The sequence below is a fragment of the Penicillium cinerascens genome (genome assembly GCF_028974065.1).
Source record: "Penicillium cinerascens strain IBT 15544 chromosome Unknown contig_1_segment0_segment0, whole genome shotgun sequence".
In the NCBI taxonomy this organism is placed as follows: Eukaryota; Fungi; Ascomycota; class Eurotiomycetes; order Eurotiales; family Aspergillaceae; genus Penicillium; species Penicillium cinerascens.
The window spans coordinates 450,972-478,827 of record NW_026695287.1 but is presented as its reverse complement, the minus strand read 5'-3'; the positions used below and the strand labels follow the sequence as shown (position 1 = coordinate 478,827).

The 27,856-nt window shown below is 49.4% G+C and overlaps 9 protein-coding genes across 9 annotated transcripts; 7 read left to right on the top strand and 2 right to left on the bottom strand.

Moving 5' to 3' along the window:
* Window positions 1-6,496: 6,496 nt before the first annotated feature.
* N7498_001745 (uncharacterized protein) lies at window positions 6,497-7,987 on the top strand (the record flags this gene model as incomplete). The annotated part of the gene is made up of 2 exons (XM_058448807.1): window positions 6,497-6,579; window positions 6,631-7,987. The coding sequence occupies 2 exons, from the start codon at window positions 6,497-6,499 to the stop codon at window positions 7,985-7,987; spliced, it is 1,440 nt and encodes a 479-aa protein (XP_058311151.1).
* An 86-nt stretch (window positions 7,988-8,073) lies between these two features.
* Window positions 8,074-9,465, bottom strand: N7498_001744 (uncharacterized protein; the record flags this gene model as incomplete). The annotated part of the gene is made up of 5 exons (XM_058448806.1): window positions 8,074-8,234; window positions 8,283-8,445; window positions 8,502-8,842; window positions 8,907-9,232; window positions 9,284-9,465. The coding sequence occupies 5 exons, from the start codon at window positions 9,463-9,465 to the stop codon at window positions 8,074-8,076; spliced, it is 1,173 nt and encodes a 390-aa protein (XP_058311150.1).
* Window positions 9,466-10,026: 561 nt separating this feature from the next.
* On the top strand, window positions 10,027-10,408 carry N7498_001743 (uncharacterized protein; the record flags this gene model as incomplete). Its single annotated transcript, XM_058448805.1, has 2 exons — window positions 10,027-10,172; window positions 10,219-10,408. 2 exons carry the CDS (start codon window positions 10,027-10,029, stop codon window positions 10,406-10,408), a joined length of 336 nt encoding a protein of 111 aa, XP_058311149.1.
* A 1,253-nt stretch (window positions 10,409-11,661) lies between these two features.
* N7498_001742 (response regulator) lies at window positions 11,662-13,253 on the bottom strand (the record flags this gene model as incomplete). Its single annotated transcript, XM_058448804.1, has 3 exons — window positions 11,662-11,904; window positions 11,963-12,621; window positions 12,680-13,253. The coding sequence occupies 3 exons, from the start codon at window positions 13,251-13,253 to the stop codon at window positions 11,662-11,664; spliced, it is 1,476 nt and encodes a 491-aa protein (XP_058311148.1).
* A 1,206-nt stretch (window positions 13,254-14,459) lies between these two features.
* Window positions 14,460-16,797, top strand: N7498_001741 (uncharacterized protein; the record flags this gene model as incomplete). The annotated part of the gene is made up of 3 exons (XM_058448803.1): window positions 14,460-15,169; window positions 15,227-16,428; window positions 16,481-16,797. Coding segments are annotated over 3 exons (2,229 nt in total), but the record flags the coding sequence as incomplete, so codon positions are not given.
* A 2,054-nt stretch (window positions 16,798-18,851) lies between these two features.
* Window positions 18,852-20,828, top strand: N7498_001740 (putative sensor histidine kinase/response regulator; the record flags this gene model as incomplete). Its single annotated transcript, XM_058448802.1, has 1 exon — window positions 18,852-20,828. The coding sequence occupies one exon, from the start codon at window positions 18,852-18,854 to the stop codon at window positions 20,826-20,828; it is 1,977 nt and encodes a 658-aa protein (XP_058311146.1).
* A 574-nt stretch (window positions 20,829-21,402) lies between these two features.
* N7498_001739 (uncharacterized protein) lies at window positions 21,403-22,638 on the top strand (the record flags this gene model as incomplete). The annotated part of the gene is made up of 1 exon (XM_058448801.1): window positions 21,403-22,638. The coding sequence occupies one exon, from the start codon at window positions 21,403-21,405 to the stop codon at window positions 22,636-22,638; it is 1,236 nt and encodes a 411-aa protein (XP_058311145.1).
* A 235-nt stretch (window positions 22,639-22,873) lies between these two features.
* Window positions 22,874-23,821, top strand: N7498_001738 (exonuclease/endonuclease/phosphatase family protein; the record flags this gene model as incomplete). The annotated part of the gene is made up of 1 exon (XM_058448800.1): window positions 22,874-23,821. One exon carries the CDS (start codon window positions 22,874-22,876, stop codon window positions 23,819-23,821), a length of 948 nt encoding a protein of 315 aa, XP_058311144.1.
* Window positions 23,822-25,573: 1,752 nt separating this feature from the next.
* N7498_001737 (uncharacterized protein) lies at window positions 25,574-26,314 on the top strand (the record flags this gene model as incomplete). Its single annotated transcript, XM_058448799.1, has 1 exon — window positions 25,574-26,314. The coding sequence occupies one exon, from the start codon at window positions 25,574-25,576 to the stop codon at window positions 26,312-26,314; it is 741 nt and encodes a 246-aa protein (XP_058311143.1).
* Between the last annotated feature and the right edge of the window lie 1,542 nt (window positions 26,315-27,856).

The following is a 27,856-nucleotide window of genomic DNA, read 5'->3' as shown; positions in this document are numbered from 1 at the left end:
TTACGCCATGATAACTGTTATCAAACGTATGTTAATGCCCTGAAACGAACGAAGTGAGAGAAAGGGTTCTAATCAACGTGCATGTACGTGCGCGTCTGCAAAAGGAAGCAGCTTGTCTGCCCTGAAACGAAAGAAGTGAGAGAAAGGGATTCTCCGCCCGCGGGTCCCTGCCCTGAAACGAACGTAGTGAGAGGAAGGGTTTACCTTCGTGGCCAGGGAGTACCCTTGTTAGAAAAACATTGCCCTGAAACGAGGAACGAGTGAAGGGGTTACTTTCGGCCATGTCCCCACGTGAGCCGTGCGACGTTCTGCCGCGAAACCTCGACTGCCAAACTCGTCGTTGCTCTGGCTTCTGATTCGTTCCCGTTTCGGTTTTTTCCTGGCCTTTTCTCGCTTCTAGTTGGTTGTCGCCCTCTTTTCCTTATTGGCAACTTCCTCTTGCTTCCTCTCTTGCAATTGGCCTTCATTCGCTTCCCGATTTGGCCTTTCTGTTCGGTCCCGCCGATATTCGGCTTGCTCTTGTGCATCAATCCTTGACGAGGCTTTTCTGCTGCAGTTCTAGTCTGGTTTACATTTTTGATTCCTCTCATTTTTCTGCTTGCGTGCTTGTGCCATTCGCCTACATACCTACCTTCCTTCCTATAGCCACGTCTTCGTATTTCTGTGTACTTTCTTTCATACCTGCAATTCTCTTCCGCCTGCTTGCTCGTAGATTGTGGCATGGTCTTGGTCTTGGTTATCACTTTGCTAACCAAGACCAAGACCGTCAGTTTGCGGTTAACCAACGGTTACAGTAGTATTCGAAATCAGTTATACCATTTCACTCTTGCGACTTGGTTCCCGGAAAATAGATCCAGCGGCAGTGAGTCCTGATAGGATAGACCTTGGAGGCTCCGCTTTTCAGACCGCTTTCTAATTTAGTAGGTATTTTTCATAATACCATGGTTCGACAACAGAGGATGTATTTTACACGAAAGTGCTATACGCACGCTATCTGGTGCGCCCCTCTCCATTCCATGGCAGGGGCCATATTTCCTTTCCCACTCACCACCCGTCTGTCTTCGAAACTTAGTATCCGAGACCACTCCAAGCGACATGGCTCCTAGGCTTCCTACTTCGAAGCTTCATCTGATCCGTGATATGATAGAGAGCCAGTCTTTTACCACGTCTCAGATGGCCGAAGAAGCAGAATGTACCAAGCTTACGGTTATAAATATTCGCAGAAACCTACGCCAATTTGGAACTATCTATGCTCCCCAAACTCGAACTGGCCGAAAACGAACCGTGACACCGCTAATGATAAAAGCTCTCTGTGAACACCTTTCCGAAAAGCCAGGTCTCTATCTCGATGAGATGGCTGTCTTCCTGTGGGATGAGTTTCGAACCATGGTTACAACCTCCAGCATTAGAAGAGCCCTTGTAACAACAGGTTGGTCGAAAAAGGCAGCGCGGCAGCGCGCTAAAGAGCAGAACGCGGATTTGAGAGACTACTACCTACACAATCTGTCGGAGTTTCAGTCTTATCACCTGATATATGTTGATGAATCTGGTTGCGATAAACGGGTCGGATTCAGGCGAACCGGTTGGGCACCTCTTGGCAGAGCTCCTCTGCAAGTTACTCAGTTCCACCGCGACCAGCGATATCAGATACTACCCGCGTATACCCAAGATGGGATCGTCCTCTCGCGAGTCTTCCGCGGCTCTACGGATGCTATCGTGTTTGAGGACTTCATAGCTCAGCTACTCCAGCATTGTGGAAGATGGCCAGAACCTAAATCCGTTCTTGTGATGGACAACGCATCATTTCATCACTCAGAGCGTCTCGCACAAATGTGCGTGGATGCTGGGGTGAAATTGGTTTATCTGCCGCCCTATTCGCCTGACCTTAACCCAATTGAAGAGTTTTTTGCTGAGCTTAAAGGTTTTATCAAGCGTAATTGGAGTCGTTATGAGAGAGACCCCGGTCAAGGCTTTGATACATTCCTCGAATGGTGTATCAATGTGGTGGGTGCAAAAGAAGAGAGTGCCAAAGGCCATTTTCGCCATGCAGGATTGAAAATAGAAGTGTTAGGTGGTTGAGTCTTTGAGTCCCGACAGGCGGTAAACGATGCAATATATACACATAGGCCACAAAAGTATAAGGAAGCAAGGAAAGAGAAAGGCTCGAGACGGAACGAGGTCTGACAATTTGTTTGATGATTGGATTGACTTTGGCGATGTCACAATGAATTGATGCTATTGATAATTCTCGGATGTACCATTGTTCCCTGTTATATTCCTAGTTATCGAAGATGTTACAGCGATGTTCGAAATCAGATATACCAACATACTCTCACGGATTAATCCCCGAACCCTAACCTGGAACGCCATAATCCAAATACGGTATGGTCGTAGACCCTCCACTTCTCAAAATAGACATTGTATTATACAAGACGTGCCTGAGACCTTGAATGATGTATTTTACTCGAAATTACTATACTGCTGCCTGCTTGCCCCTCCTTGGCTGCCCTCACCTATACCAAGACAAATAGGCTAAACAAGGACTCTCAGTCCTAACTTAGTGATCTTTGCCAGAGAAATGATAGAGTCCCAAGCCACAAACTATTCTGAGTCACGTGCAGCGTATAACACCCAGCTGTGGTCCCCAGGGCCAACCGGAGGATGGAGATACTATATTCCGTATTCCCGTACGGGATATATTACATAAGCAACTAGCAGTTAACGTATTTCCCGGTTGACCTGCGCACCCGGTTGACCTGCGCACACCGCCTACCACTGTATTTTTAATTAGGATTTTTTCCACCTAAACGCCATAATATATTGAAAACCTATCGATTTTTACATGAATTGATCTTATGCCCTATATCTCCACACCCAGAACACTTTGGTTGAGTACGTTTGGCTGGCAGAGGTAGTAAATTAGGCTGTTGAACGGCCGTAGGCGTAGGCGATTTAACGCGCTCTATAGCCTGTGTAGGAGGCTGTAGAATCTGTGAGGCCTCAGCGACTGTTAGGCCACCTGGATATGCTATCTGCCTAGTTGATCGTGCGCGTTTCTGCCGCTTTTTCTCATTATGCGCGCGTAGATCACTAACTTCCTTCGCGAGTAGTGCTGTGTGATGCAAAGCAAGAGAGTGGCCTTTGATAATTTGGTCAAGCATAGTTTTGGTAGGACTTGGTGGGCTTTTTGAACGTTGCTTAAGTAGATCTTTAAGCGCTTTAGCCTGTTTCTCTAATTGAATAGCTGTTCTAGGCGTTTTTGGGGTAAAAACGCTAGATCTGCTACTTGGTCGGCTATTAGGAGGCGTAGGCGTCCGAAGCTGGATATTAAGCTTTGAAAGCACTCGTTCTGGGTCGAATGGCACTAAACCAGCTGCTGCGAAGCTATTTTGAATAGTTTCTGGCCTAAATGTATCCGCACGCGCTTCAGGGTAGGCCATTAAAAAATCGAGCTTGTCGATATGATTATAGCCAAGACGCACTTGATTCTCCACAAGGCGGCCATAGGCGCGTTTCAATACAGCAAAGCAACCTACATCAAGAGGTTGTAGGAGATGTGATGAATGCGCTGGCATACAAAGCGGAATAATTGCGTTTTCAGTGCAGATTCGATCAAATTGCGCTGTAAGATGGCTACCATGGCCATCAAGAATCAACAAACGATATTTTCCACGCGTACGCCTAGCGGTCGCAGGAATAAAGTGTTTTTCTAGCCAGCGTAGGCCAATCTCATCGGTAGTCCAGCCATTCGGCGAGACCTCAATACGCCAATCACGCGGTAGGCCATCAAACCATCCTCCAATATGGTTTTTGCCTTTAAATATCACACAGGGCGGTAACGCCCTACCAGTAGCGTTGATTGATTCAATTGTAGTGACCCATTCACGATTTCCAGCTTGTAAAATAGCTCGCCGACCGTAGTATTCAGCGCGGGTAACAACCCTAGCTGTAGCGATTAGGCCCATCGCGAAGCCTGTCTCATCAAAGTTATAGATATCCTCTGGTTGGATACCGTTCTCTTCGATAACGCTTTGTACAGTCGTAAACCACGCGCGTAAGGCCTTTGGATCTTCGTTTAAGGCGCGTTGATAGTCATATCGTCTCGAGAATCGCGTACAAAGCTCTGGCCGGCGGTTAATAAAGGTTGATGGCCAATTTTTGCCAACTGTAGGTGATGGTGTAGGGCCACGCGCTGCGAGGAGAATATTGGCCATTTCTCCTACAGTAGCTGGCCTAGGCGCTGCTCCACGTGCATCCATAGAGAGTATCCATTGTGTAAGCGAATCTTCCTCGGTTTGGGTCAATAGATGTCGTGGATGGCGTTTATCAGCGCGAAAGGGTGTTCCATTCATACGCGTACGTGCTGTAGTTTCAGGCACACCGTATTTAAGAGCCGCTGCGCGAAGAGAGGAAAATTGGCCATTTTTATAGGCCTGGATAGCTAGAAGGGTTTTACCCTCACGTTCTAGTGATTTTGGAGCGTTTTGACCGCGTTTTGGTGGCATAGTAGATGGTTAAAGAAAGTAGGTGTGGAAACGCGACGCGTTTCGGGCGGTGTGCGCAGGTCAACCGGGTGCGCAGGTCAACCGGGAAATACGTTAACGTATTTCCCAAGCGAGCCGCCCACCCCAAAACACCATATTAAATGCTGTTTTTTACAACCTTATATCTCAACAACCAAAACTCTAATTTATTCCAATATAAGTATACTAGTATTGATAAGCATTCTTTATTGTGGATATTAATTTCAAGCCGATCAAAATGTCGTATACTCACAATACCATAAATTACGTTGTAATTTAGTTAAATAAACCAGAAATATATATATTCCCCTACCAAAATTTCCTAGACTCCATCCAAGTACTATGTTTACTGTAAAGAACATGGCCTTAGAGTTTGCTATTTATCAGAGCCCCGATTGTTGAGATATAAGGTTGTAAAAAACAGCATTTGATATGGTGTTTTGGGGTGGGCGGCTCGCTTGGGTGGGCGGCTCGCTTGGGAAATACGTTAGTATTTAGCTGGAGTTCTACACTCTCCGGAAAGGACAATCAATTCTTCCGTTCTATTCTCTCACAGCCCCCCCTGCTAAGACCACCTCCGCACCACAAAATCCATTTTCTCTCTCACAGAGCAGCGTGATCGCCCTGGGTACACTCAGAAAAGTCCCCACAGGCAAGGAATCCTAAGCCAAGCTTATTTACCGCCTTTGCACTGGACTTCACACGACCCACTCTCCTTATGACTGGACTTCCCCCTCCAGGCGCCGGGCCTGACCAAGTCAGGGCCTATTTGGCTGATGTTCTCGTCAAAAAACACGATGTCTCTTTGGAATTCGCCCAAACCACTGCCGACCTATGGCGCTTTGGCCGTGGAAGCGGCCTATATAGTGGCGCTAAGCAGGACTTCGTTCGGGTCTTTGGAGCGGAAATTGGGCCGTTCCTTTATGCGAGCGTTGGTGAAGATAAATACGCTGAGTGGCGGGCCTCCACCTGGGGGATTATCACCTATTGGACTTTTGTCATTGCTTGTGTGACCCCGGTCTTTTTCTTCACCAAGGGGTCTTACTCTCACTGGCACCCGCAAGCAGTGAAGGATATAGCATGCGCATTCTTACTGTGTGGGCTGACACTAGTGACTTGTGCGTACCAGGAGTCTCCAGTGCGAGACGACGACGCTTTTCCCTTGGCAGGGTTTTTTGGTCTTGTTTTGACCATTGGTGGGGTTATCATTGCCTTGGCTGAACCTGGGAAGCAATAATACCCATGGTATGGTAAGCCAACAAGTACAAGATCGATGATACGGATGGCTGTTGAGAAAAGCTATCTGGCAATCTATATAAACAAACGAGGATGTCACGTACAGTACAACGAGGCTGACAATGTAAATTTTTACAGAGCTTGTCTTACAGTAGAATTCGAAAACAGATTACCCCTCGGACACACTGGCTTTCTTTCCCAGCGCCCCACCCAGATCGCGCTAAACTGAATTCGGCCAGTCAAAGTCCCCACCGTCTTTCCTTGGTGTATTTCTGTAGATCACCCGAATTACCGTAATTACGGGTTCCGGCATTAGGCAGACTATACTTGCCGAAACGCCTCTTGGCCATACACCAGAATTCGAAAACAGATTACCCCTCAGACAAAACACGCCTTGTTTCTCGGCCCGTACCTATTAACGACGCTAGGCCATATAAGGTTACTACGAAAACAACACCTGCCGAGAGGATGGTGGTATAGAACGTATTGGCTGTAATTTCCAATGAGTCATTGTAAATTACTGTATTCTCCCATGGAAAGTTCTAGGGCAGGATCAAGAAGAAAGAAGGGGGAAGGGGGAAGGAAAAAAGGGGGAGGGGGAGATCTGGCAATCTGGCTTGATCCACGCCCACTCCCTTTCTTCCATTTGTCTCCGTAGTCTTCGTCTTCGTCTACAGTACCTCGTATATGACGAAAGCTGTACCACTGCTATAGAAGACTAACCCCGGTAGGCTAATATGGTTCTCGTTCATGCTTCCCACGGCTCCTGCTCGCTTTCGTCGCTTTCATTGGGCGTCTACTCACAGCTGGTACCGCCCACGTATGCTGACAGACCTCCAGGGACTTGATCGTGTGTAGATATGCACGGCAGCCCATACCACGATGATTACATGTCCCAGCCCCAAGAGCTCGAACTATGGGAACAAGATTCACAATATGCCCCTACCCCGGGAAATTTCCGCAGCCCTTATGCTAGACAGTCCGACTGTAGTCCCTCGCCGTCTATCTCGCTCGAAGATGAACCCAACCCCGCAGGCCGACCTCAACCAAATACTATACCTCTGATGCAGGAATCTGAGTGGGATGCGGATAAGATCTACGACGAGGATCCGCCAAGCTGTATCCACTACTTCATAGAATGGCGTGTCACCCTCAACAACAAGGCCGTGGTAAAGGACACGGAAGAAGACCTGGTATTGGCCCCAAGCGCCTACTGGCGGTTGTTCTTGGAAAAGAAGCTACAAACCGTCCTTCGAGAGAAAATCACCCGCAATAAGAGGGTCAGGGTGGATGACACGGCGATTGTTGTGGCAGTTAATGATCGTTCCCAACGTGATTTGACTAAGCGCTTCAACAAGACCGAAATTGTTTGGGCTTCAATCGAGAAACAGTTGCGGGTGTGGTCGAGTCATTTCTGTCGTGGAAAGAGACTCACGCTGAGGGTCTGTTTCAACTATGTAGAGGATTGCACTTCTTCATCCACTGGACGGAAAGGGGACAAGAGAGGTAAATCTTCCGTCACACGAAAGATGCTTGATGATCGAGATGCCCAGCTAGATGCTGAAGAAAATGCATGCGGCCAGCAATCAATTTGGCGCCGAGTCTATGACTTGATGAAATGTGATTCGGCTGCTTGCCACTTAGGACCGTACTGTTGGCTGGATCCAATGGGGAAAAAGCACTATCGACTCCGAACGCAAACTCTTAGGCGTTTGGTCACTTACGCCGAGAAAGGTGGTGTCCTGGAGACGCACAAAGACGTTCCAGATGAAATCCGGGATGAGCTCTACATGGAGGAGCAGCAGAGGCAGGAGAAAGAAAAGCGCAAAGGTGGTGACATTCTTCGGGGTGGATCGCCGTACCCACCCATCAACATCAATGTTCACTCGTCCCATCCCACTGAATCGGCCACTAGCTTGGGTGATGCCACGGGGCTGAGAGCTGTGGGTCCATTGAAGATTCCCGGGTTCAAAGACGTAGCTGTCAAAGAATACGGTGAGTGGCTTGCATCGAATGTAACCGATGATACCCTCAAAGCTGGATTTCGACAAGCGTGTCAGATAACGCTGTCAGATGGCTTTGAACTTGAACACATTTACAAGGATCAAAACCCAGAATTCTTCGTCGGCAAAGGGGTCAAGCCCGGAATTGCCCGGAGTTTTGTGGAAAATATTCGTGACTGGGTTGAAAACGTGAAGAAAGAGATACCTGTTATTGAAATGGTATAGAAAAACGTTTTTGGTATGTGTTGGATGTATTTGCCGTATTGGATGAGGCGGCTCCTCTTCATAGTAGACGAGCGATCTATTTGTCATTATTCCTGAGCGTTGCCAAGCAAATCAAGTGCGTCCTCTGCAGTCAGGCGACTAGACGGTAAAAATCGCATCAATCCTTGAATCACATGAAGTAGAGGTTTAAGTGTTGGATTAGGCACCAACCCAGCAAACTTCCGTTCAAGCTTCGACGTTCCGTAATCTTTGAGCAAAATTAGCAACAGGTTTATTTGGGCATCAGTTTGTTTACCTTCTTCTAATTCCAGATCATGGCTAGACCTCATCAACATTGATGTCCACTTAGACTCCCACTCGGACGGCAACCTCTCCACAAAGCCAATCATTTGGAAAACGAGGACTTCATCCTCGCCAAGATACCAGAATGGCCATGTCGTGAATAAGAAAGAATAAATCTACAATCCATATCTCCGTGAGTATGTCTGCTTCAAGGAAAGATATGTTGACGTACCATGCAACCTGTGCGCCATAAGTCGACCCGATAATTAAAACTATCCGTGAAAATCGTCTCTGGTACCCTCAATGAACCTGGCTGGGCCAGCTTTTTAGGTTCCTGTCCTTGGAAGAATCCCTCTCCAAAATCAAAGAGTCTGATATCTTCGTCGTCCTCGTCTATCCAGTCATCCCATTCTGCTGCTTTGACCAGCTGGGACGGCAATCCATTTCTTAAAGGCGTCCCGTCAACCCGGGTCAGCGGCTCAACTTCCGGGAATCCGAGAACATCAAAAAGCTGCTCCTCGGTCTGTTTCCACAAATGAGTGCAACTAAATGCGATGTTTCGGCCACTAATGTCTAATAGGAAGTGAGTACAATGGAACCGACTCGCGCATAAATGTAGAGGGGGAAGCGACCTCACCTCCATGGCACATGCCGGCACTGTGAATATATTTGACGGCTTTCAAAAGCTGCGTAGACATTCGGAGTACGGTTTCCGAGCAGAGCTTGTCGTGGCTCTCATGGTAGTCTGCGAGGACCTTATCAACTGAAGGGCCAAGTAATTCAAATACAAGACATTGGTGGACCCCGTTAGGGCCTTCGTGGGTGAAGGCATCAAGCAGTTGAACCACATAATTTGAAGAAAGCTCTCCTTGGGAATGCCTTTCCAGATATTTCAAATTTTGCAGCTCTCGCGATACCGATGAATCTGCGGTCATGATTTTCAACGAGACCCATTGATTGCGACTGGCGTGAGATTAGCTAGGAATGAGCAAAGTCAGTCAGGGATAAACTGACTCTTTGTCCTTCGCAAGCCATACTGTGGAAAAGCCACCCCATCCTAACTTGTGATGTATCTTGTAACGATCATCTTTAAAAGTATTTCCAAGGTTGACTGGATGATATCCACCAGGCTGGTATCTTGATAATGACTCCTGTGTGTAGAGAAGGTTGCTTTGGCAGAATATAGATAGATCCATCTTAGAATAAAGGTCGACGGGGGTAGGGAGGCGCTTGGGGAGGAGGCGAACGTCGCAATCAAAAAAGTCGTGATGCGTCGGAGATAATTTATTGCCTGCCAAGCGGTGATGACTAATCCGACCGACAATCTAAGTTAGTTATCCATGTCTCGGAACCCTTGGTTGGATATATATAGCACACCGCTTTGGGCACTCATAGCCGCTCGCGCAAAATAACTTCGACACTAGAATGTTGAGTCATTTTAGAACCGATTTCTGTGGTCCAACGATATTCACCCCGTGTTCCAAGAATAGGATACTAATTGTCTAGTGTTTGACTCGAAACGCGAGCCCGACCGAATGTGGGTGTTGCGCGCTTTAATGACACAATTCTTGTTTGATTAAGCGCTCACCTAGGTGCTGTCGGCGTCATGCTGGCGGCTTCGTTGATCAACGCTAAACATATAATGTTGCTGGTGTATCACCAGAATTAAACACACACACGTCCCTCAGATATCTGGCTATTTGCGACCGCATATACACACGAACGCCTTGTTCAGCTTTCCCTGGCTGTTTCTCACGATGTCCGTTCAGGTCATTTATGATCCTGACTGTGACCAAAACTTTCCCCGTCTTTATCATAACCAGTTCCAACAATGGATTAACGCGAATCACCAATTCGCGATTCATGATGGAACTGTACTTGGTTTTGACCAGGCTCATGTTCTGTAAGTGATACGCTGCCATGGTGAAAGTTTTTCTTTACTAAATCAGTTTAGCAACGGTCTCCATCCCACTACAAGTACCCATGACCCCAACCCAGTTCCACATGTCACTGTTCGCTTGTCGAATCCGTCTTTACGCAGCCAAAGGACCTGGTACATCCTTCATTGGCGGGTTGGTGGTGGCTCAGTCTTCCTTCCGCGACCAGATAATGAAGACTCAAACAGGCGAAGGCAGATGAGGAGAAAGGAGAAGAAGCAGCGGAGACAGGAAAGAGAAAGGAGCAGTAGAGAAAGTCGTGGAAATGAGAGTACTCAAAGCCGTGCTACGGGTACAGGTGTTTCTTCTCGTGAGACTGGTCACCCTCACGGAAATGTGCCCCCTCACGAAAATGCCCCCCCTCGTGGAACTGCACCCCCTCGTGGAACTGCACCCCCTCGTGGAACTGCACCCCCTCGTGGAACTGCACCCCCTCGTGGAACTGCAGCCCCTCGTGAGAGTCACAGAGGTGATCCTAGATGAGGCTGCTGTTTGCTGCTGGATCTCCTGGCGGTGGTTTAGTTTGACTGGGAATTTTGTCTGCAGCGTAGAAAGATGTGACCACGGGACACATAGGTAGCAGTTTTTCAGAGTCAATGCAAGGTGCTTCATTTTCTGTAATGAATGATGCCGCTAGAACATACACACACACGATTCATTACGCCCGAAGGTTTCAAACCTAGAGGGCACCTATACGCTATTTGATCTTTCCACTGCATACATTTTGTCATAGTCTCATTTTCGAGAGGAAAAGCTGAACCAGCTGCCAAAAACCCCTCTAGCCCATACGGGTATGTCCTTAACGATTTCTTCTTGTTGTTGTCATCATATCCTCTCCCCAAAAGCAATAACCCATCCCTCTGTGACACCGGACCCCCCACGTGTCCATTCTCGATGTAGTTTCGTGAACCTCTTCCCTGAGTAGCGATTTACCCAGAGTACTTCTCATATTAACGCCCGAAGTAGCTGACTGCCTCGCTGGCGGCAACACCAGATAGCAGACGAAGGACTGACGAATCGACATACGATCGAACCGATAGGGCAGGTGAGTTATTATGAATAAAACTCAGTGAGTATAGGTTGAAAATGGGTAGGCAGGTCGGTTGTTCGAAGGCTCGTCGACGTTGCGAAGTTGTCGACGTGTTCTTTTAAAAGCTTCCCACCGCGTCGTCACAACCAATAAAGGGGTTTCCGCCGGAGTTTCGATTTAGAAAGTTCTTAGCTTCGGTCAGACCTTGCGGTCTAACTTACTGACATCCCTCACCACGAGAAGGTGACTTTCCACGAGGGACAATTGAAATTACAGCAATATTCGAAATCAGTTTTACCTCCATATTCTCTTCTTTGTTCTCTTGGGGCTGGGAGCATGCTAGTCCGTGTTAGGCAATCTTTCCGCCCACCTGCATGTATTGAAGTATCTACTGTGAGTCGACGTAAATTACAGTATTTACTCCATCATGGTTGCATCTGATTCTCTTCCGTCTTGGTGCTAAAATTCTCATCTTTCATTGGGGGTACAATCCCCCCGTTATTTCCAACTTGCAAGGGGCTAGCTTCGTTGTCAATGCTAGCGCTCTCGCTACTGATGGGAGATGAGTCCATGAACCCGCGCCATTTCCGCCAGCCATCAACATCGATCAGTGCCTGCATGCAGCCCCATTCTGTGACCTTCTGCTTAAGCCATGGGAATCTCACGGGCTTTTCATTGAGGTTAGTGGCGACTGAGGTAGCGGGGGCCAGGGCCAGCAAAACAAACCTTGGTTAAGAAGTCGTTACAGCCAGCAGTCAGTGCCTCCTGACGATCACTTTGCAAGCTGCTAGCTGTCAATGCGACGATTACCGTCGGGCTGTGAAACATAGAGCGATCGGCCAAAGCATCCTCTTCACTTAAGAAGTGCCGGTGTTTAGACTCTTTCCATGGTGGAAATGTAGGGTTGATGCCTGAAACAGAGCAGCCTGGAACGGTCTTGGGTAAGACGCCGATTCCATTCAGCCACTCGAGTCGTCGGACCTCTTTGGTAGCATCCAGCCCGTTCATGATCGGTAATTGGATGTCCATCAGTATTAAATGAAACCCACCTTGTCTCCATTTTCGCACGGCGTCTTCACCGTCTGCCACACACTTCCAACGGACGTTTAGCCGTTTCATAAACGCCTCCAGAAGCTTCTGATTGATAATGTTGTCTTCCACAATGAGAACATTTATTGGTGGGACAGTGCCGGCGATGAGGCCATCAAATGCTGCATGTGGCGACGGGTCATGACTTTTTTCGTGGGGAGAACGTGGGGTGGCGACTTCCGCCGGAGGAATGTGCGTCCTGGCTTGGGGGGACACTGCTGGTGCTGGAAGTGGCCTGGGCATAGTCGGGGCCGAAACAGCGGGCGAAGGTTGGCTATAGGTAGGTACACCGCAATCTATGGACGCCAGTCATTATGACTGCCAGAGGATGATGAAGTATCAATATCAACATACCTACTACGCCAAGTGCTTGGCTGAGCATCCCCGGCGAATCTATGGTATGCCGAATCCCACTAGTCACAGGCGATGGCAGCGGAGAGTCGTCAACGGTCAGTATGGAGTTCATCGACGGATTGGGCCCAGCTTCTGAGGTTAATACGCCCGTTACAAGTGCACTCGGCGCGTTCTTATTAAGTGGTATTTGAGGGAAGCAGTCGCTATACTCGCCTGGCTCCGAATGGCGATGATTGCAGACCGAACGGTGCGGCGACGGCTTAGCGGTCCAGATCACTGGCGCGTCGGTAACCAATGCTTCTTTTATAGTCTGACCACCAGGATAGTATATGTCGAGTACTGACGACAGTACTTCCTCCGGGCCGAGAAGGCGCTTTGGGTAGGCCTGTACGTCTGAGCCCTCCCGAGGCGTGATTGCCGTCACGATATCCGGAGAATCGAAACTCCTCCCTAAGGAGTTGGCAAACTTCAATATCACCTGGTCGCGCAGCTCATCCACAATTGCATTTTCCAGGCACGATACCAAGGTGGCGGAACCTGTCGAGCGTTTGACCCAGACACGGCGACGCGCCATTATGGCAGAAGTGAGGAGTAGCAGTTGGAGGTAGCAGCTACCCCTGCTTTCCTTCTGAAGAAAAGGCCAGTTTCAACAGTTTACTTGACAGATGTCGATATGACGTAGGAAGAAAAATCGTCGACCTGATGGGGCGCAGCTCGAATAGAGAGCGAAGAAAGGAGATGACGGTCGGCGGTTTTGTCCGCGAGTACTCAGCTACAGCAGAGAAGTGCTGAATACCGCGAAGTGATCAACCAATAAGACACAAGGTGTCACATATTTATCGCACTGGCGCAATCAATCAGGCTCCAAGGGTCGCGAAAGAACCATACTGAGATAAAACGCACTGTAACGACCCCCATGAATACAACGTGGTTGGACAAAATAGAACGTGTCCTGCACTGTTCATTGCTGGGCTGAGTACCCGCCAATCAGGCTGCTGGCACGGTAGCTCGGACGGCTCGGACTATGTGTCGTGCCGTTCGCACGCGGAAAACCGAATATGCGATGCCTTCGTATTATCATTGCAATTATGTGAATGAAAGTGCTGAGATTCTGTATATAATGCAAGAGAAAGGTGTATAATTATATTAGGATGTCCAAAAGCACGCGCTCTGATTCGCCAGGCGCACAGTCCGGATTGAAAGGGAAGGGACCGCAGTAAATCTGGAGCTCAATGCGGCTCCTGGTTGCGAGACTATTTCTCTCGCTCTCTTCCGAAATTTCCCATCTTTCTCCCTCCTACTCCACATCCACATTCACGCACCCATTCATTCCTCTAAGGAGTGCACGCCCCTCGAACTGTGGCTTGATGTCAGTCTAATTTGGTTGTAGAGATCTCTCTTTATTGGAAGGTCCCACAGGCAGTACCGTCTTTACTCTTCTCTTTCCTAGCCCGCTCGTCGTATACAGTACTGTTGCTCCACCCCTCTTTTACCCCTTGGTCTCGAACATTTTCTCCAATTCCCCCTTATCGCGGTAAAAAGTGCGAACGCGCGAACCACACGGCGCGCAACACTCGGGGTCTATTTCCCGCAGTCTGCATCTTGTTGCACATAAGTCTGCAGCCTTTCGTCTCCCTCTTACCTGACACTTATCCGGCCCCCACCGCGACCCGCCAGTAAATTCGTCCTCCATGCTTCGCAAAAGGTTTCTGCGCAAATTTATCTGCTGGTGAAGGTTTAAAGCTGATATTTGCTCATATATGGAAACAACTCCCAAAAGCCTGATGACGAGTTCATCAACCGCTTCCAACAAATCTTCACCGATATCATTCGCCAACGAAACGGCGACAGCAGACCGGATAGCGATTTGAATGGAGAAATGGGTAATCCTATGATGCCAGTAAAATATGCGGACAGCGAGGTTCTAGGTGTGATGTCTGGAGCTCATATAACAAATGACGGATCTAGGCCGAAAGGTGACTTGAAAATGGATAAGCACGACTTGAAAATCTCGAACGATCGAACGCCACGCAACTTGCAAGACCTCAATTTTACTCCGTCATGGATAAACCCGGATTTGATGATGTCCCTCGCTGGTCATTTCTACACACCTGGCTCGGGCGGACGGGGCACTGTCTTCCACAGTCAGGCGGGCGATTTGCACACGCCCACGCTCGATCTGAATATGACCACCTCGCTCTCCCTTTCGAATCCCATGGCAGGCACACAACCCACTCACCAGCCCTATTTCGATCAATTCAATCAGCAGTACCTCGCCCAGCACATGGCAGGTAGGAACCTCTATGGCGGGGTGGAATCATACGCACCAAGCGCATTTATCCATCGTGATTCGGGCTACGACACTATGCACGAATCTCCGGATGGTACTATCAATGACATCCCGGTGGATCAAGCATCAACCATTACACTCTTTAGGGGCTTTTCGGCTGCTGGCGCCATGGGCGGCATGTCCTGTGCCGAAGATGGAAAGTAAGTCGGTCAGAATATTGACGTCCTTGTTTTGCTATTTTCTGAGCACAGTCTCAGTTTTCGTTATAATGTAACATTGCGTGCTCCGACCGCAATGGTAAAGCATGCAAAGGAAATGCCAGTGACCTATCTCAACAAGGGTCAAGCCTACGATCTCGCAGTGCTGGACTCCAATCCTCCGGTTGTCAGCTCTGAGCTGCAAAAATATCGAACATTCGTTCGAGTTTCCTTTGAAGAGGAGGAGCAAAGGTCGAAACCGGCAGCTTGTTGGCAATTATGGAAGGAAGGCCGCGGTTCGAATGAGGCACACCAGAACGGAGGCAAGCTTATGGCTGTGGAATACGTGGACCAACTCCAAGGCAAGGGCGACGACTATAAGCAGCGCCAGGTTCATGTCGAGCAGACTTCGTTCGATGGTTTCTGCGTTACCTGGACCGCCGACCCCGTAACTGGCCCTTCCGGTTGCACCATCCCCGTGCGGTTCAATTTCCTTTCCACCGATTTTAGCCTCTCGAAGGGTGTCAGGGGCATTCCGGTCCGTCTATGTGCGAAGACAGAGCTTCTATCACCAGGGGAGGAAGTCGGTGCGATACGCGAAGCGGAGGTGTGCTACTGCAAGGTCAAAGTCTTCCGCGACCACGGCGCCGAGCGCAAGCTGTCTAATGACGTCGCCCATGTCACGAAGGCCGTCGAAAGGTTGAAGCAACAGATTGCGGAAGCAAAAATGGGAGGAGGATTCGGCAAGCGCAGGCGCGGGAGCAATTCTGTGGCCAGCATCAAGGGTCCCGCTCAGCCTATGAAAGCTTCCAAGCACAAGCGCGCCTGGTCGATGAGTTCACAGTACGAGGCGCCGGATAAGATATCTTTAACGGATGATCTGCAAGCCAAGCTGTCCATGTTACAGGCCATGTTGTCGTCCACTCGCACTGTGAGCGTTCTGGCTCTCGGTGGCGACGATGAAGATGATCCTGATCTCTACCCAATCCGATTATCGGTTGATAGCGATTTTGTGAGGACAGAAGCCCTCAGCCGTCAAAACACCGGAATTTTGCAGTCCATAGAGTCCTTGATTCTTCCGCCGACCGGCAATGTCTCATTGAACTCGCCTTGCATGGATACCACTCAATTAGCTAGTTTGAAGAATCCGACTATCATGCATAGAACCACCTCGGGTAATACAAATGTCTCGACGGGGTTCATCGAGGCTGTCGACATCGATCGGAAATACCGACCACCTGCGGAGCGGCCACCCAAGCCGAGTATGTTTTTCATAGCGGACAGTGTAATCTATGGTGCTAATGCTTTTCACAGTCGCATGCTTCTATATCGGGTTCCGGGGGTACGGAGAGCATCCTCCCGACTACTACCGTGCAATCTACCTGACTGAGCGTACCGCCCGGGAGTTGATGAAGAAAATTTCCGAGAAGCAAGACATCGATCCAGCATGTGTTGTCCGCATTTTTCATATGAGCCAGAACGGCATACGGATTATGGTCGATGACGATGTTGTGCGTCACATTCCGGAAGGTCAAGACATGGTTGTCGACATCTACGAAGGGCCGAGCCCTGGTGGCAGCGGCGGTAGCGGCCATATCGGCTCCTCGGTGGAGATCAAACTGACCTTTTAATACCGCACCGCATAGACCCAGCGCGAACGTTTACCCCTAAATCAAATGTTCGTCGCCGATTTCATGATACAGAAGAAAGTAGAATGAGCTTGTCAAGCAGCAAATAGGTACTGTAGGTGTATATTAGGTTTTGCCGAGCAGGGGATTGCGTACTGAGTAGTACTACTGCGGATGTCCAATTGAGCATTTGTTGATTATAGGTAGATCGTGAGGATCCGTGGGAATGGGAAATTGGTAGCCGTTTCCCGCATTCTTGCACTGTTATAGTTAGTGCTCACCCTGCTTCCTGGGCAGGTAAACTGGTTCTTGCCGGACATCGGGTGGATGCCCGGGTATCAGAGTTTTGATATAAGACTGGTGCAGATCAGGAACAGAACCGCACCATGCGAAATATTCCGTGTTTATACAAAGAACCGAGTGGATTGGAACCCAATTTGGGCTTTGTGTTATACATGTAGCTTCCTGTTTTCTCTCTTAAAGAAAATCAACAATTTCTTCGAACTCCACCAATCAAGTGTTGTCCGTGACCTTTGGGGGCTCAGTCGGTCTTCTCCTCGTAGTGAATTACTTCACAGAACTTCTACCAGTGTCATTTTGCTTTCAAGCAAAAAATATTTTAGTTTATATACAGTAGAAGGCACTTAGGTAGCTAACACAGTGGTCAGTGTGATTAGGCAGCCACAAATCATAACGTTATTTTCGTAGTATAAGGAATGCGATGAAAAAGGATGCCAGGCTTTGCAGGTATCTCAGAAGGGGCAAGCCAACCCCAAGCTCAAGAGGAGCTATCAGGTGTGAGACGATCAATCAGAGGGTCTGACTGAAGCTTTTGGAGAATTGAATTTGTTATACAGGCACTGGAACGCAAATAAGTAGAACATCCGATGAAGCATTGTAGTAGATTGAGCACATACGTGAAGCCTCTAGCGATCATGTCTGGGAATCTGTTGATTACAGTTCCACCGTCTCCGTTAATCTGTTGAACGTAGGTATTGATCTGCTCAGTGGTGGCCGAGTCTTGAAAGGTTACCTGTCTTTATTAATGGGGAGCGTAAGAGAGGAAGAGAAGTTAAGTTACAATATAATTCGAAGCCATTTCGTCGGGCTTGTGTAATTGGCATGGACTTTTCGCTGAATGGAAGAATAAAGGCTCAGGTTGCAGATTATTTCTTGACGGTAATCCAGCTGAATATTGGCCCTCACCGCTTTCGCGGGTTGGGCCACGTATGGCGAGTATCACGAAAATCAAGGAAGTATAATGACGTCATTTCACATGGAACTTTGCTATGGGTGCCAAGCTGTTATAACTACGTGGCCAATCCGATTAGATAAATAGATCTTATTACCGCTTATCAAAAATTGAACTGGGGATTATTCCTTGGAGGAGCCGAATCTACTGAAGGTCTGAAAAATATTGCTAATGTGGCGCAGTCCGTGTGCCCTGAACTCCTTTGAGGATGCCGACGACTTATTTGGTGGAAACCTTACAAAACACTTTTGCGAGAAAGAACAGGTGCATGACTTATTGGGTCCGCATTTCTTTGTTCAAGATACGCAACGGCCTGCCAAGCTCTTCCAAGTCCAGGGCCTCCAAAGTTCCTCCTTTGTCTGTTCAATAGTTAGACTGAGTGATGGCAATCCCAGTCATGAATCAAAATTAGACCTCAATCCGTGGAGTGGACTCAAAATGGGTGTGCTGTTTTTCTTCCTTCCAATCAAATTAGCGGCGGCACGGCGGGCAATAAAATATTTGTGGGGCAATTAAGGAGAGATATTATTCCGCGTCAAGGTAACCTCGATGACATCATTTTGCGATCCAAGCCGCAACTCATCCGTCGCCGTAAGGGAAATGCTTGTTCGATGTCCAAATGAGCGAAATTAAACACCCCAAACACCCATATCTGAAACCACACCTTTCAAGGTGTCTCGTTCTTTCCCCAATCACCCACTCCACCGATTTTTTTTTTTAGCTGGTAGCCAAAGCATATGCTTACTCGATCCTATTACTCTTTTCGAAAACCAGAGGTCCGCCTTCAAAGGCATTCAGGATAAAAATGGCCACTGTTCTCGATGGGAGTCTCTCTGCACAGGAACTTGCTGATATGTTACCAACCGGCGTTGCAATTCTCAATCAAAATGATGAGTCAATCATGGTGAACCGGCGTTTCCGGGAGCTTATGACCTGTTCCGGTGCGAGATCATTTGAATGCTGGTCACAATCAATCCACCCAGAAGATTATGACCGGGTAGCCACTGCCTATTTCGAGACCTCACGCTCTAAGCATGCCCTACGCATCGAATTCCGCACTCGCAGCCGAATCCCTTTGTGGCGTGTTCTGATGTTGGCTCCATTAGATAACGCTGATCTGCACCGGCTCAATTTAAGCAATGGCGGCTTTATCTGCACTATAGCAGACATTACCCACGAAAAGACAGCCGAGCTACTGCAAGCGGAAATTGCACGAGAGGCGCAAGAGCGCAAGCAACAACAGGAACGTTTCATTGATATGATCAGTCATGAAGTCCGAAATCCTCTTTCTGCTATTCTTCATTGCACGGAGGATATACTTGAAGCAGTAAAGGACAAAGAAAAACCTGTCGCAGACATTGCACAAGCAGCAGAAACTATAAGCTTCTGCATTGCACATCAAAAGAAGATTGTCGACGATGTCCTTACGTTCTCCAAGCTAGACGCATCGATGTTGACCTTATCACCGCGAAGAGGTCAGCCAAAACGACATTTGGCACGGACAATGTCCATATTTCGGCCGGAGCTTCGGAAGCAAGACATTCAATTCGAATACAAACTTGACAATTCTTACGCAGATTGCGGGATTGAGTGGGTGTTAGCCGATTTCAGCCGGATGGGCCAGGTTCTCATCAACCTGGTTTCCAATGCTATTAAGTTCACTGCCAGAGCGGACAGCAAGAGAGAGATCAGAGTCTCCATAGGCGCCTCCACGAAGCGGCCGCCATCCTACCCCCCCAATGTTGTTTTTTTCGAATCCGGCGAACATGCACTTCGTTTAGACGCCACCACCACACCTGAGTGGGGGGAGAGCCCAGTTGCGTATGTGATGGTTGCAGTGAAGGATACCGGGATTGGCATTAGTGACCAAGCTCAAAAGCGGCTCTTTGAGCGCTTCAACCAAGCAACACCGAGAACTGAGAGCGTTTACGGTGGATCCGGTCTCGGCCTCAATGTGAGCAGAAAGCTCTGTCACCTTCACGGAGGAGAAATCGGCGCAAGCTCAAGGGAAGGGGAAGGGAGCACGTTTGGTTTCTTCTTCAAGGTCAGGCGGGACACTGAGCCACCTAGTCTCAATCTGCCTAATTATGACGAATCCGAAATTGAGCACTTATGTGGTGGCATCCAAGCGCTGAGCAACAAAGCCACCGGGGTCAACAGTCGGAAGAAGTCTCCCGAAATCCCAGAGGATCCCATTATCACTCACATTGCGGAGATATCCCCGGGGGCTGCGAGTGACGACAAATATATGCATACGTTGGAACTGGCCCACCAAGCTAAGCCTGATGAGCCTTCTGCGAGCGACCGCCAAATATTACACCCTGATCTCGACGTGGACGAGCCATCAAACAGCCCAGGAACGTCCGACTCAATTGGAGTGGAATCCGATACGAAAGCAACTCGACATATTCTCGTGGTAGAAGATAATATAATCAATCGACAAATTGTTTCCCGGAAGCTACAATCTTTGGGATTCCATGTTTCGGAGGCGACGAACGGCCAAGAGGCGTTGGATGCTGTCCAACGTGATGAATTTGACTGCATCCTCATGGACCAAGAAATGCCAGTTATGAATGGAACTTCCGCAACTATGGCAATCCGCAATCTTGGTAGCGACTATACAGCAGATATCCCTATTCTTGGGGTCACTGCAAATGTGAGGGCGACTCAACAAATAGAGATGCTGGACGCTGGTATGGACGATATTATCCATAAGCCATATCGAACGAATGACTTGTATGAGAAGATAAACCAGCTGATAATACTCAGATCGACGAAATGAAATAGTAGACTGGCTGCTATATATCATTCTTGAATTACCTGGCGGTTGAAAAAAAGCCGAATGCAGGGGACTTATCGTAAGGTCAGAAATATCCGCAGAAATTTGGCGTAATTTTGAAGTGTCGACGCCGGTTCCTAAATCGATGCACTAGCGACAGACACTCCAGAGGACGAGCACCTGGTTTTCTTGTGACCCCCGCTGCCCGATTAATATGACTGAAGTTATCTTCACGATGCGCTTATATTAGTGCTCGATAAATTTGGGGTTCCCTTGCGCTGTCTGTGAGGAGATAATAAAACCACCCAGAGAAGAATTTTTGAGAATAGATTACTGTAATTTACGGTGGGTCTCGAAGGTACATGGACAAATGCAAGGCCAGCGGAAATATATCCTAATACGGACTAGTGCACTTGTAATGGACCCGTGGGAAATGAAGAGAGAGGTTGGAGGTAAAACTGATTTCGAATATCACTGTATACTTCTAGGAAAAACGACTCTGGAGCTTTGCGGAGTGCCACGGGGCGACAATATCGATTTCCTGTACTGATTGAGAGTGATGGCGGGACGGGCCGCGATGCGAACCCCTGAACCGCCCGACCGCGACGAACGCGAAGCTTCGCCACCGCGACTGGCAAGACCGAAACGCATCACCAGACCACCCAGAATCTATGCTCAAGAACAAGAAATCGACAATGAACAGAGACAGACGCGACCTCAGCAAAAGAAGAGAACTGGACCCGAATCTCAGCCTGATAGGGCAACTTCGGATGACTCCGCGACCGAGAGCGACAACCTCGATGTGAACGATTTGGTGAAAGAGATCGCCAAACTCAGGACAGAAATCAGACTACGAGACGAGTTGCACAAGGAAGAACTACAAAAAGCCAAAGCAGAGTTCGGTGCTGCCCTCGCCGGGGTCCGGCACGAGCTACAGAACCTGACAGACAGGACCCCGACATCGCAGTGCAACTCCGAAGCGTGCGCCCAGACTGGTCACGATGAAATCCTCCGAGAAATCCAATCCCTACGTGAAGAAATCAGCGCTCCCGCTTTCACAGGTTCCCCGTCCTATGCCGATGTCGCCCGCACTCCCCCGCTCAGCCACCCGAGTAATATACGGAGTCTCTCGACATCGAACACAACACCAACCACGCTCACCGACACGCTCTATTGCACAATCGACACCTCCAGGATGGCAGAGAACGAAAACGAGAGGATGTCTGCAGGCTCTATCCGGGCGGCAGTCGAGACAGAGATCCGAGCGACGGCAGACCACACGCATTGGCGTTGTCGCGCCGTCACTGTGGACCCGAAGAACACGAACCGGATCAGAATAGCGTGCCGCGACGAAGCCGAGCACCAGCTGATCAAGAAAGTGGCGGAATCCCAAATTGGTGCAGGGGCACGGGTGCTTCGGGATGAGCTTTACCCTATCAAAGTTGACAGCGTTAACAAAGCCGCAGTTCTGGATGAAAAAGATGAGATCCGTGCTGGAGCAGCAGCTGCCTTCAGCGAGGAGAACGAAGCCACCGTTGCGAAAATCGCATGGCTTAGCAAGAGGGAGAGCGCAAAAGCATATGGGTCAATGGTCGTCTACCTCACTAAAGGTAGTGACGCACGGAGACTGCTAGCCGACGGGTTCTTCCATGCTGGGGGAGAATCCGGCGTGACCAGCACCTTCGAGCATCGACCACGACCGATGCAATGCTATAAGTGCCAGGAGATTGGGCACAAGGCTTTTCAGTGCAAGAATGCCCAGAGATGCGCAAAGTGCGCCGTAGAAGGCCATCGTCACAGTAGCTGCGACTAGACAGTTCCGAAGTGCGTTCCATGCGGGGGTCCTCATGAATCGTTCAGCAGAAACTGTCGGAAGCTCTATCCGCCACGCAATGAATAAAACGCTCCGAGTGATGCAACTGAACGTGAGGAAACAGGGTGAAGTGCATGAAAGCCTCATGAACGACCAAGATACCGCAAACACAGTGGCACTAGCGATCCAGGAACCCTAGGCGAGGAGGATTCAAGGCCGGCTCTTGACCACCCCGATGGGACATCATAAATGGACTAAGATGGTCCCTTCCACGTGGAGAGAAGGGAGATGGGCGGTTCGGAGCATGCTGTGGGTAAATAAGGATGTGGAAGCGGAGCAAGTACAGATCGAGTCGCCGGACCTAACAGCGGCTGTGATTCGGCTTCCTGAGCGACGGATTTTGATAGCATCGGTTTATGTGGAAGGAGGCAATGCCGCTACGTTGAACGACACTTGCGATCACCTCAGAAAAGCGATCACCAAAGTACGGCGAGACTTGGGAACGGTGGTGGAGATCATGATCATGGGGGACTTTAACCGCCATGATCAACTGTGGGGAGGAGACGAGGTGTCCTCGGTCAGACAAGGCGAAGCGGATTCGATCATCGATCTTATGAATGAATTTGGACTCAGCAGCCTGCTTAAACGAGGCACCAAGATATGGTACGGCGGAGGATATTCGGGGGACTGCGAGTCGACGATCGACCTCGTTCTCGCCTCGGAAAACCTGACGGACTCGATGACCAAATGTGCGGTCCACGGAACGGGGCACGGCTCAGATCATGTTACTATTGAGACTGTTTTTGTTGCGCCTTGGATAGCTCTAACGCAGACAGACAGACTGCTGCTCAAGAATGCACCGTGGAAAGAGATCAATGCCAGAATCGCGAGCACGCTAACTACCACTCCGGTGGAAGGTTCCGTGCAGCAGAAGACCGATCGGCTAATATACGCGGTGTCGGAAGCGGTTCGTGCGTTGACGCCGAAGGCCAAACCGTCACCGCACGCAAAGCGGTGGTGGACGGCGGACTTGACGCAACTTCGTCAAATATACATATATTGGAGAAACCACGCCCGCGCAGAGCGACGGGCAGGGCGCAAGGTGCCACGGCTAGAGGACATGGCTGCAAGCGCCGCGAAGCAATACCACGACGCGATTCGGAAACAAAAGAAGAAACACTAGAACGAGTTTCTGGCTAACAACGATAATATCTGGAAAGCTGCCAAGTATCTGAAATCAGGGGAAGACGTAGCCTTCGGAAAGGTACCGCAGCTCGTCAAAGCAGATAGAACGGTTACCACCGATCATGGGGAGTAGGCGAAAGAACTACTGACTAAATTCTTCCCACCGCTACCAGACAGCATTGACGACGAGGGAACTAGACCACAAAGAGCACCGGTGGAGATACCGACTATTACCATGGAAGAGGTGGAGCGGCAGTTACTGGCAACGAAGTTATAGAAGGCGCTAGGTGAGGATGGCCTACTAGCCATAGTGTGGAAGATGACCTGGCCCACGGTCAAACACTAGGTCCTCGATCTTTTCTAGGCGTTATTAGAAGAAGGCACGCTGCCGAAACAGTGGCGACACGCAAAGATCATTCCGCTGAGAAAACCGAACAAGGAAGACTATACCATTGCCAAGGCATAGAGGCCGATCTCACTGCTCGCTATATTAGGCAAGATCCTGGAGTCAGTGGTGGCAGAAAGGATCTCGCACGCAGTGGAGACCTATAGCCTACTCCCGACCAGCCACTTCGGGGCCCGAAAGCAGCGGTCCGCGGAGCAAGCACTCTTACTCCTACAGGAGCAAATCTACGTAGCGTGGCGAGGACGATGGGTGCTGAGCCTGATCAGCTTTGATGTCAAGGGGGCCTACAATAGGGTCTGTAAGGAACGATTAATCTAGAGGATAAAGGCGCGAGGCATACCGGAAGTTCTGCTTCGGTGGGTTGAGGCGTTCTGCTCGGGACGAACGGCGGCTATCCAGATTAATAGGCAGCTATCGGAGGTTCAGGACCTACCACAGCCTAGACTGCCTCAGGGCTCGCCCCTGTCTCCGATTCTCTTCCTCTTCTTCAACGCCGACCTCGTGCAGAGACCGATAGACGGCCAAGGAGGAGCACTTACCTTCGTGGATGACTTCACCGCGTGGGTAACAGGGCCAACCGTATAGAGTAATCGGGAAGGTATCGCAATAATCATCAATGACGCGCTCGATTAGGAAAGGAGGAGCGGCGCAACCTTTGAAGCAGACAAAACAGCCATTATATATTTCGCACCGAAGGCTCGCAAAGTCGACCAAGAACCGTTCACTGTCAAGGGACAGACGGTCGAGCCTAAAAACAAGGTCAAAATCTTGGGGGTCCTGATGGACACGCGACTGAAGTACAAGGAGCATATTACAAGGGCAGCATCTAAGGGCCTGGAGGCCGCGATGGAGCTACGACGGCTCTAAGGCCTCTCCCCAGCGACCGCACGACAGCTCTTCACAGCGACCGTGGCTCCGGTGGTGGACTATGCGTCGAATGTTTAGATGCACGCATTCAAGAATAAGAACATCGGACCGATCAACCGAGTGCAAAGGGTAGGAGCACAAGCAATTATGGGAACATTCCTTACAGTTGCGACCAGCGTAGCGGAGGCCGAGGCCCACATTGCCACGGCACAACACCGATTCTGGAGACGAGCCATAAAGATATAGGCAGACCTCCACACACTACTAGAGACCAATCCTCTTCGCAGAAACACAGATCGGATTCGGAAGTTCAGGAGATACCACCGCTCACCACTATATCAAGTAGCGGACGCGCTGAAAAGCATCGACATGGAATCACTGGAAACCATCAACCCATTTACACTGGCACCATAGGAAGCACGCGTGCAGACTGATGATAAGCCCATCTCAGAGGGCTCAACTATACCAGGCGGGTCAATGCAGATCGCGCTCAGCAGCTTGGCGCGGAATAAACTGGTCGGGTTTGGAGTGGCGATCGAGAAACAACCACCACGCTATCGGAAAGTGAGACTGAAGACCTTGTCCGTCACGTTGAGTGCGAGAACAGAGCAAAATCCATTTTCTACGGAGCTGGCGGCAATGGCGCATACACTGAAGACACTCGTGGGATTAAAAGACTTTAGGATCACACTGATCACGAGCAACAAAGCGGTGGCTCTTACGTTAAAGAACCCGCGACAACAGTCGGGTCAAGAATTTGTCTGCCAAATCTACAAGCTGATGAGCAGATTGCAGAGGCATGGAAATCAGATTAGCGTCCGGTGGATCCCCACTAGCGATGACAACAAACTACTAGGGCTAGCGAAAGAGCAAGCGAGAGCCGCGACGCAAGAAGATACCATCCTGCAAGGACAGGTCCCCAAAATGAAATCGACCACTCTGAAGATTGCGCGTGCCCAAGCAGTCCCCAATAGCGAGTTGCCCGAGAACATAGGGAGACACTCCCGACGAGTGGACACAGCACTCCCAGGAAAACACACGCGACAGCTATATGACCGATTGTCGTGGAAAGAGGCGAGCGTGCTGGCCCAGCTCCGCACGGGCATAGCAAGACTCAATGGATATCTCTTCCGGATCAATGCCGCCGAGACAGATCAATACGCATGTGGACAAGCAAGAGAGACGGTGGACCACTTTCTGTTTCGATGTCGGAAATAGACCGCGCACCGGACGGAAATGCTGCAATGCACCCACACTCACCGAAGTGACATGTCCTTCTTCTTGGGAGGGAAGTCACCCTCCGATGATCAAAACTGGAAGCCGAAGTTAGAAGCAGTGCGAGCCTCAATACGGTTTGCCATCGCTACGGGCCAACTTGAGGCCACTTGACCTAGCCAACGAACGCAGATAGAATACTTTCCCCCCCCCCATACTAACCCCAACACCTTGTGACAGACGGTAGACGCGCTTCAACTGCCGAAGATAGGATGTTGAACACTTGAAGAAGCGCCTTCAAGCAAGTCTACTAACCAATACTAACCCACAGAGACCAGCTATGAGATTGGAAACTAAATTGTCAAATACGGAAGGAAATACTACATGGGCTCCAAGAAGACACGGCGTATACCCAAACATGCATGTACTGGTAGATTAGTGATAGTTGCCCTTTCGGCTCAGCCGCCGGGCGTTAATGAATTGTGTGTGTGTGTGTGTGTACTGCATGAGTACGAGCAAATCATCGCAATGGATGCCACAGACCGCCATGATGTGATACGTTGCACTCCTACGTTGGTGCAGTGGGAAACAAAATGCACGAGATGCATTGCTGAGCAGGAAGACAGTTTGTAAGACTGAATGAATGGAATACCAGTTGACAGGCCAGCACTAGAACAGGTTGAATTTCGCATAGCTGAATCATACGTAAGCCACACTATAGTCACCAAGCAACAATGAATGACATGATATGACTTTCAAATTGGATGCGAACAAAACATAGAATAGTGCTTGTTCAGACATAGTCGTAGCATAGGTCCTACAGTACGATCAACAAATATTTTCTGCATAGCTATGGCTAGGGCTGTCGCTCTTCCCGAAGACACCAGGAAATCCAGACCGTATCCACGATCATTCCGCCGATCTGGACCCGTGCCGAACAACTAGCACGGTGACGATCATGCACCAGAACTACTTTGTAGAAAAAGTAAACGGAACTTCGTTTTTAGTTAGGACAAGGGTTGAATCAATTAATGTATGGGTTCATTTGCCTCTTCTCATCGACTGTCACACTGCAAAGTTTCCCGCTATATTCCGCACAAAAATAGCCGGATCGAGCACCACCGGTGTGGCTGAGTGAACGCAGGAAAATGCGTTTTCCCGGACAAGACCTGACGCTGCCTCTTTCCGCGGCCATATGTACAATTGGAAGTACGAATTTTCTAAGGCACCCCGGCTGTCCTGTCGCGAGATGATATCACATACCTGCCCACGAATCCGAGGCATATTTCCCAGTATCGATTCCACGCGAGGGAGAAAGAACGGGTGTTCCTCTACAGCCTCGCCAGTCGCCGTCATCAGCCTGCAGAGCCGAAATTCTACCCACTCTATTGGTTCGAAAAGCACAAATGCGGAGAAGTGGAGAAAGATGTCGTCGGCGCTCGTGCGAAAGGACAACGGGTCCGGTCCGGTCCAGGGAAAGCAGCGCTGGGCATCCTGGCTGGGACAGAAGATGCATTCGACGAGCGATGGCGTATAGTCTTCATG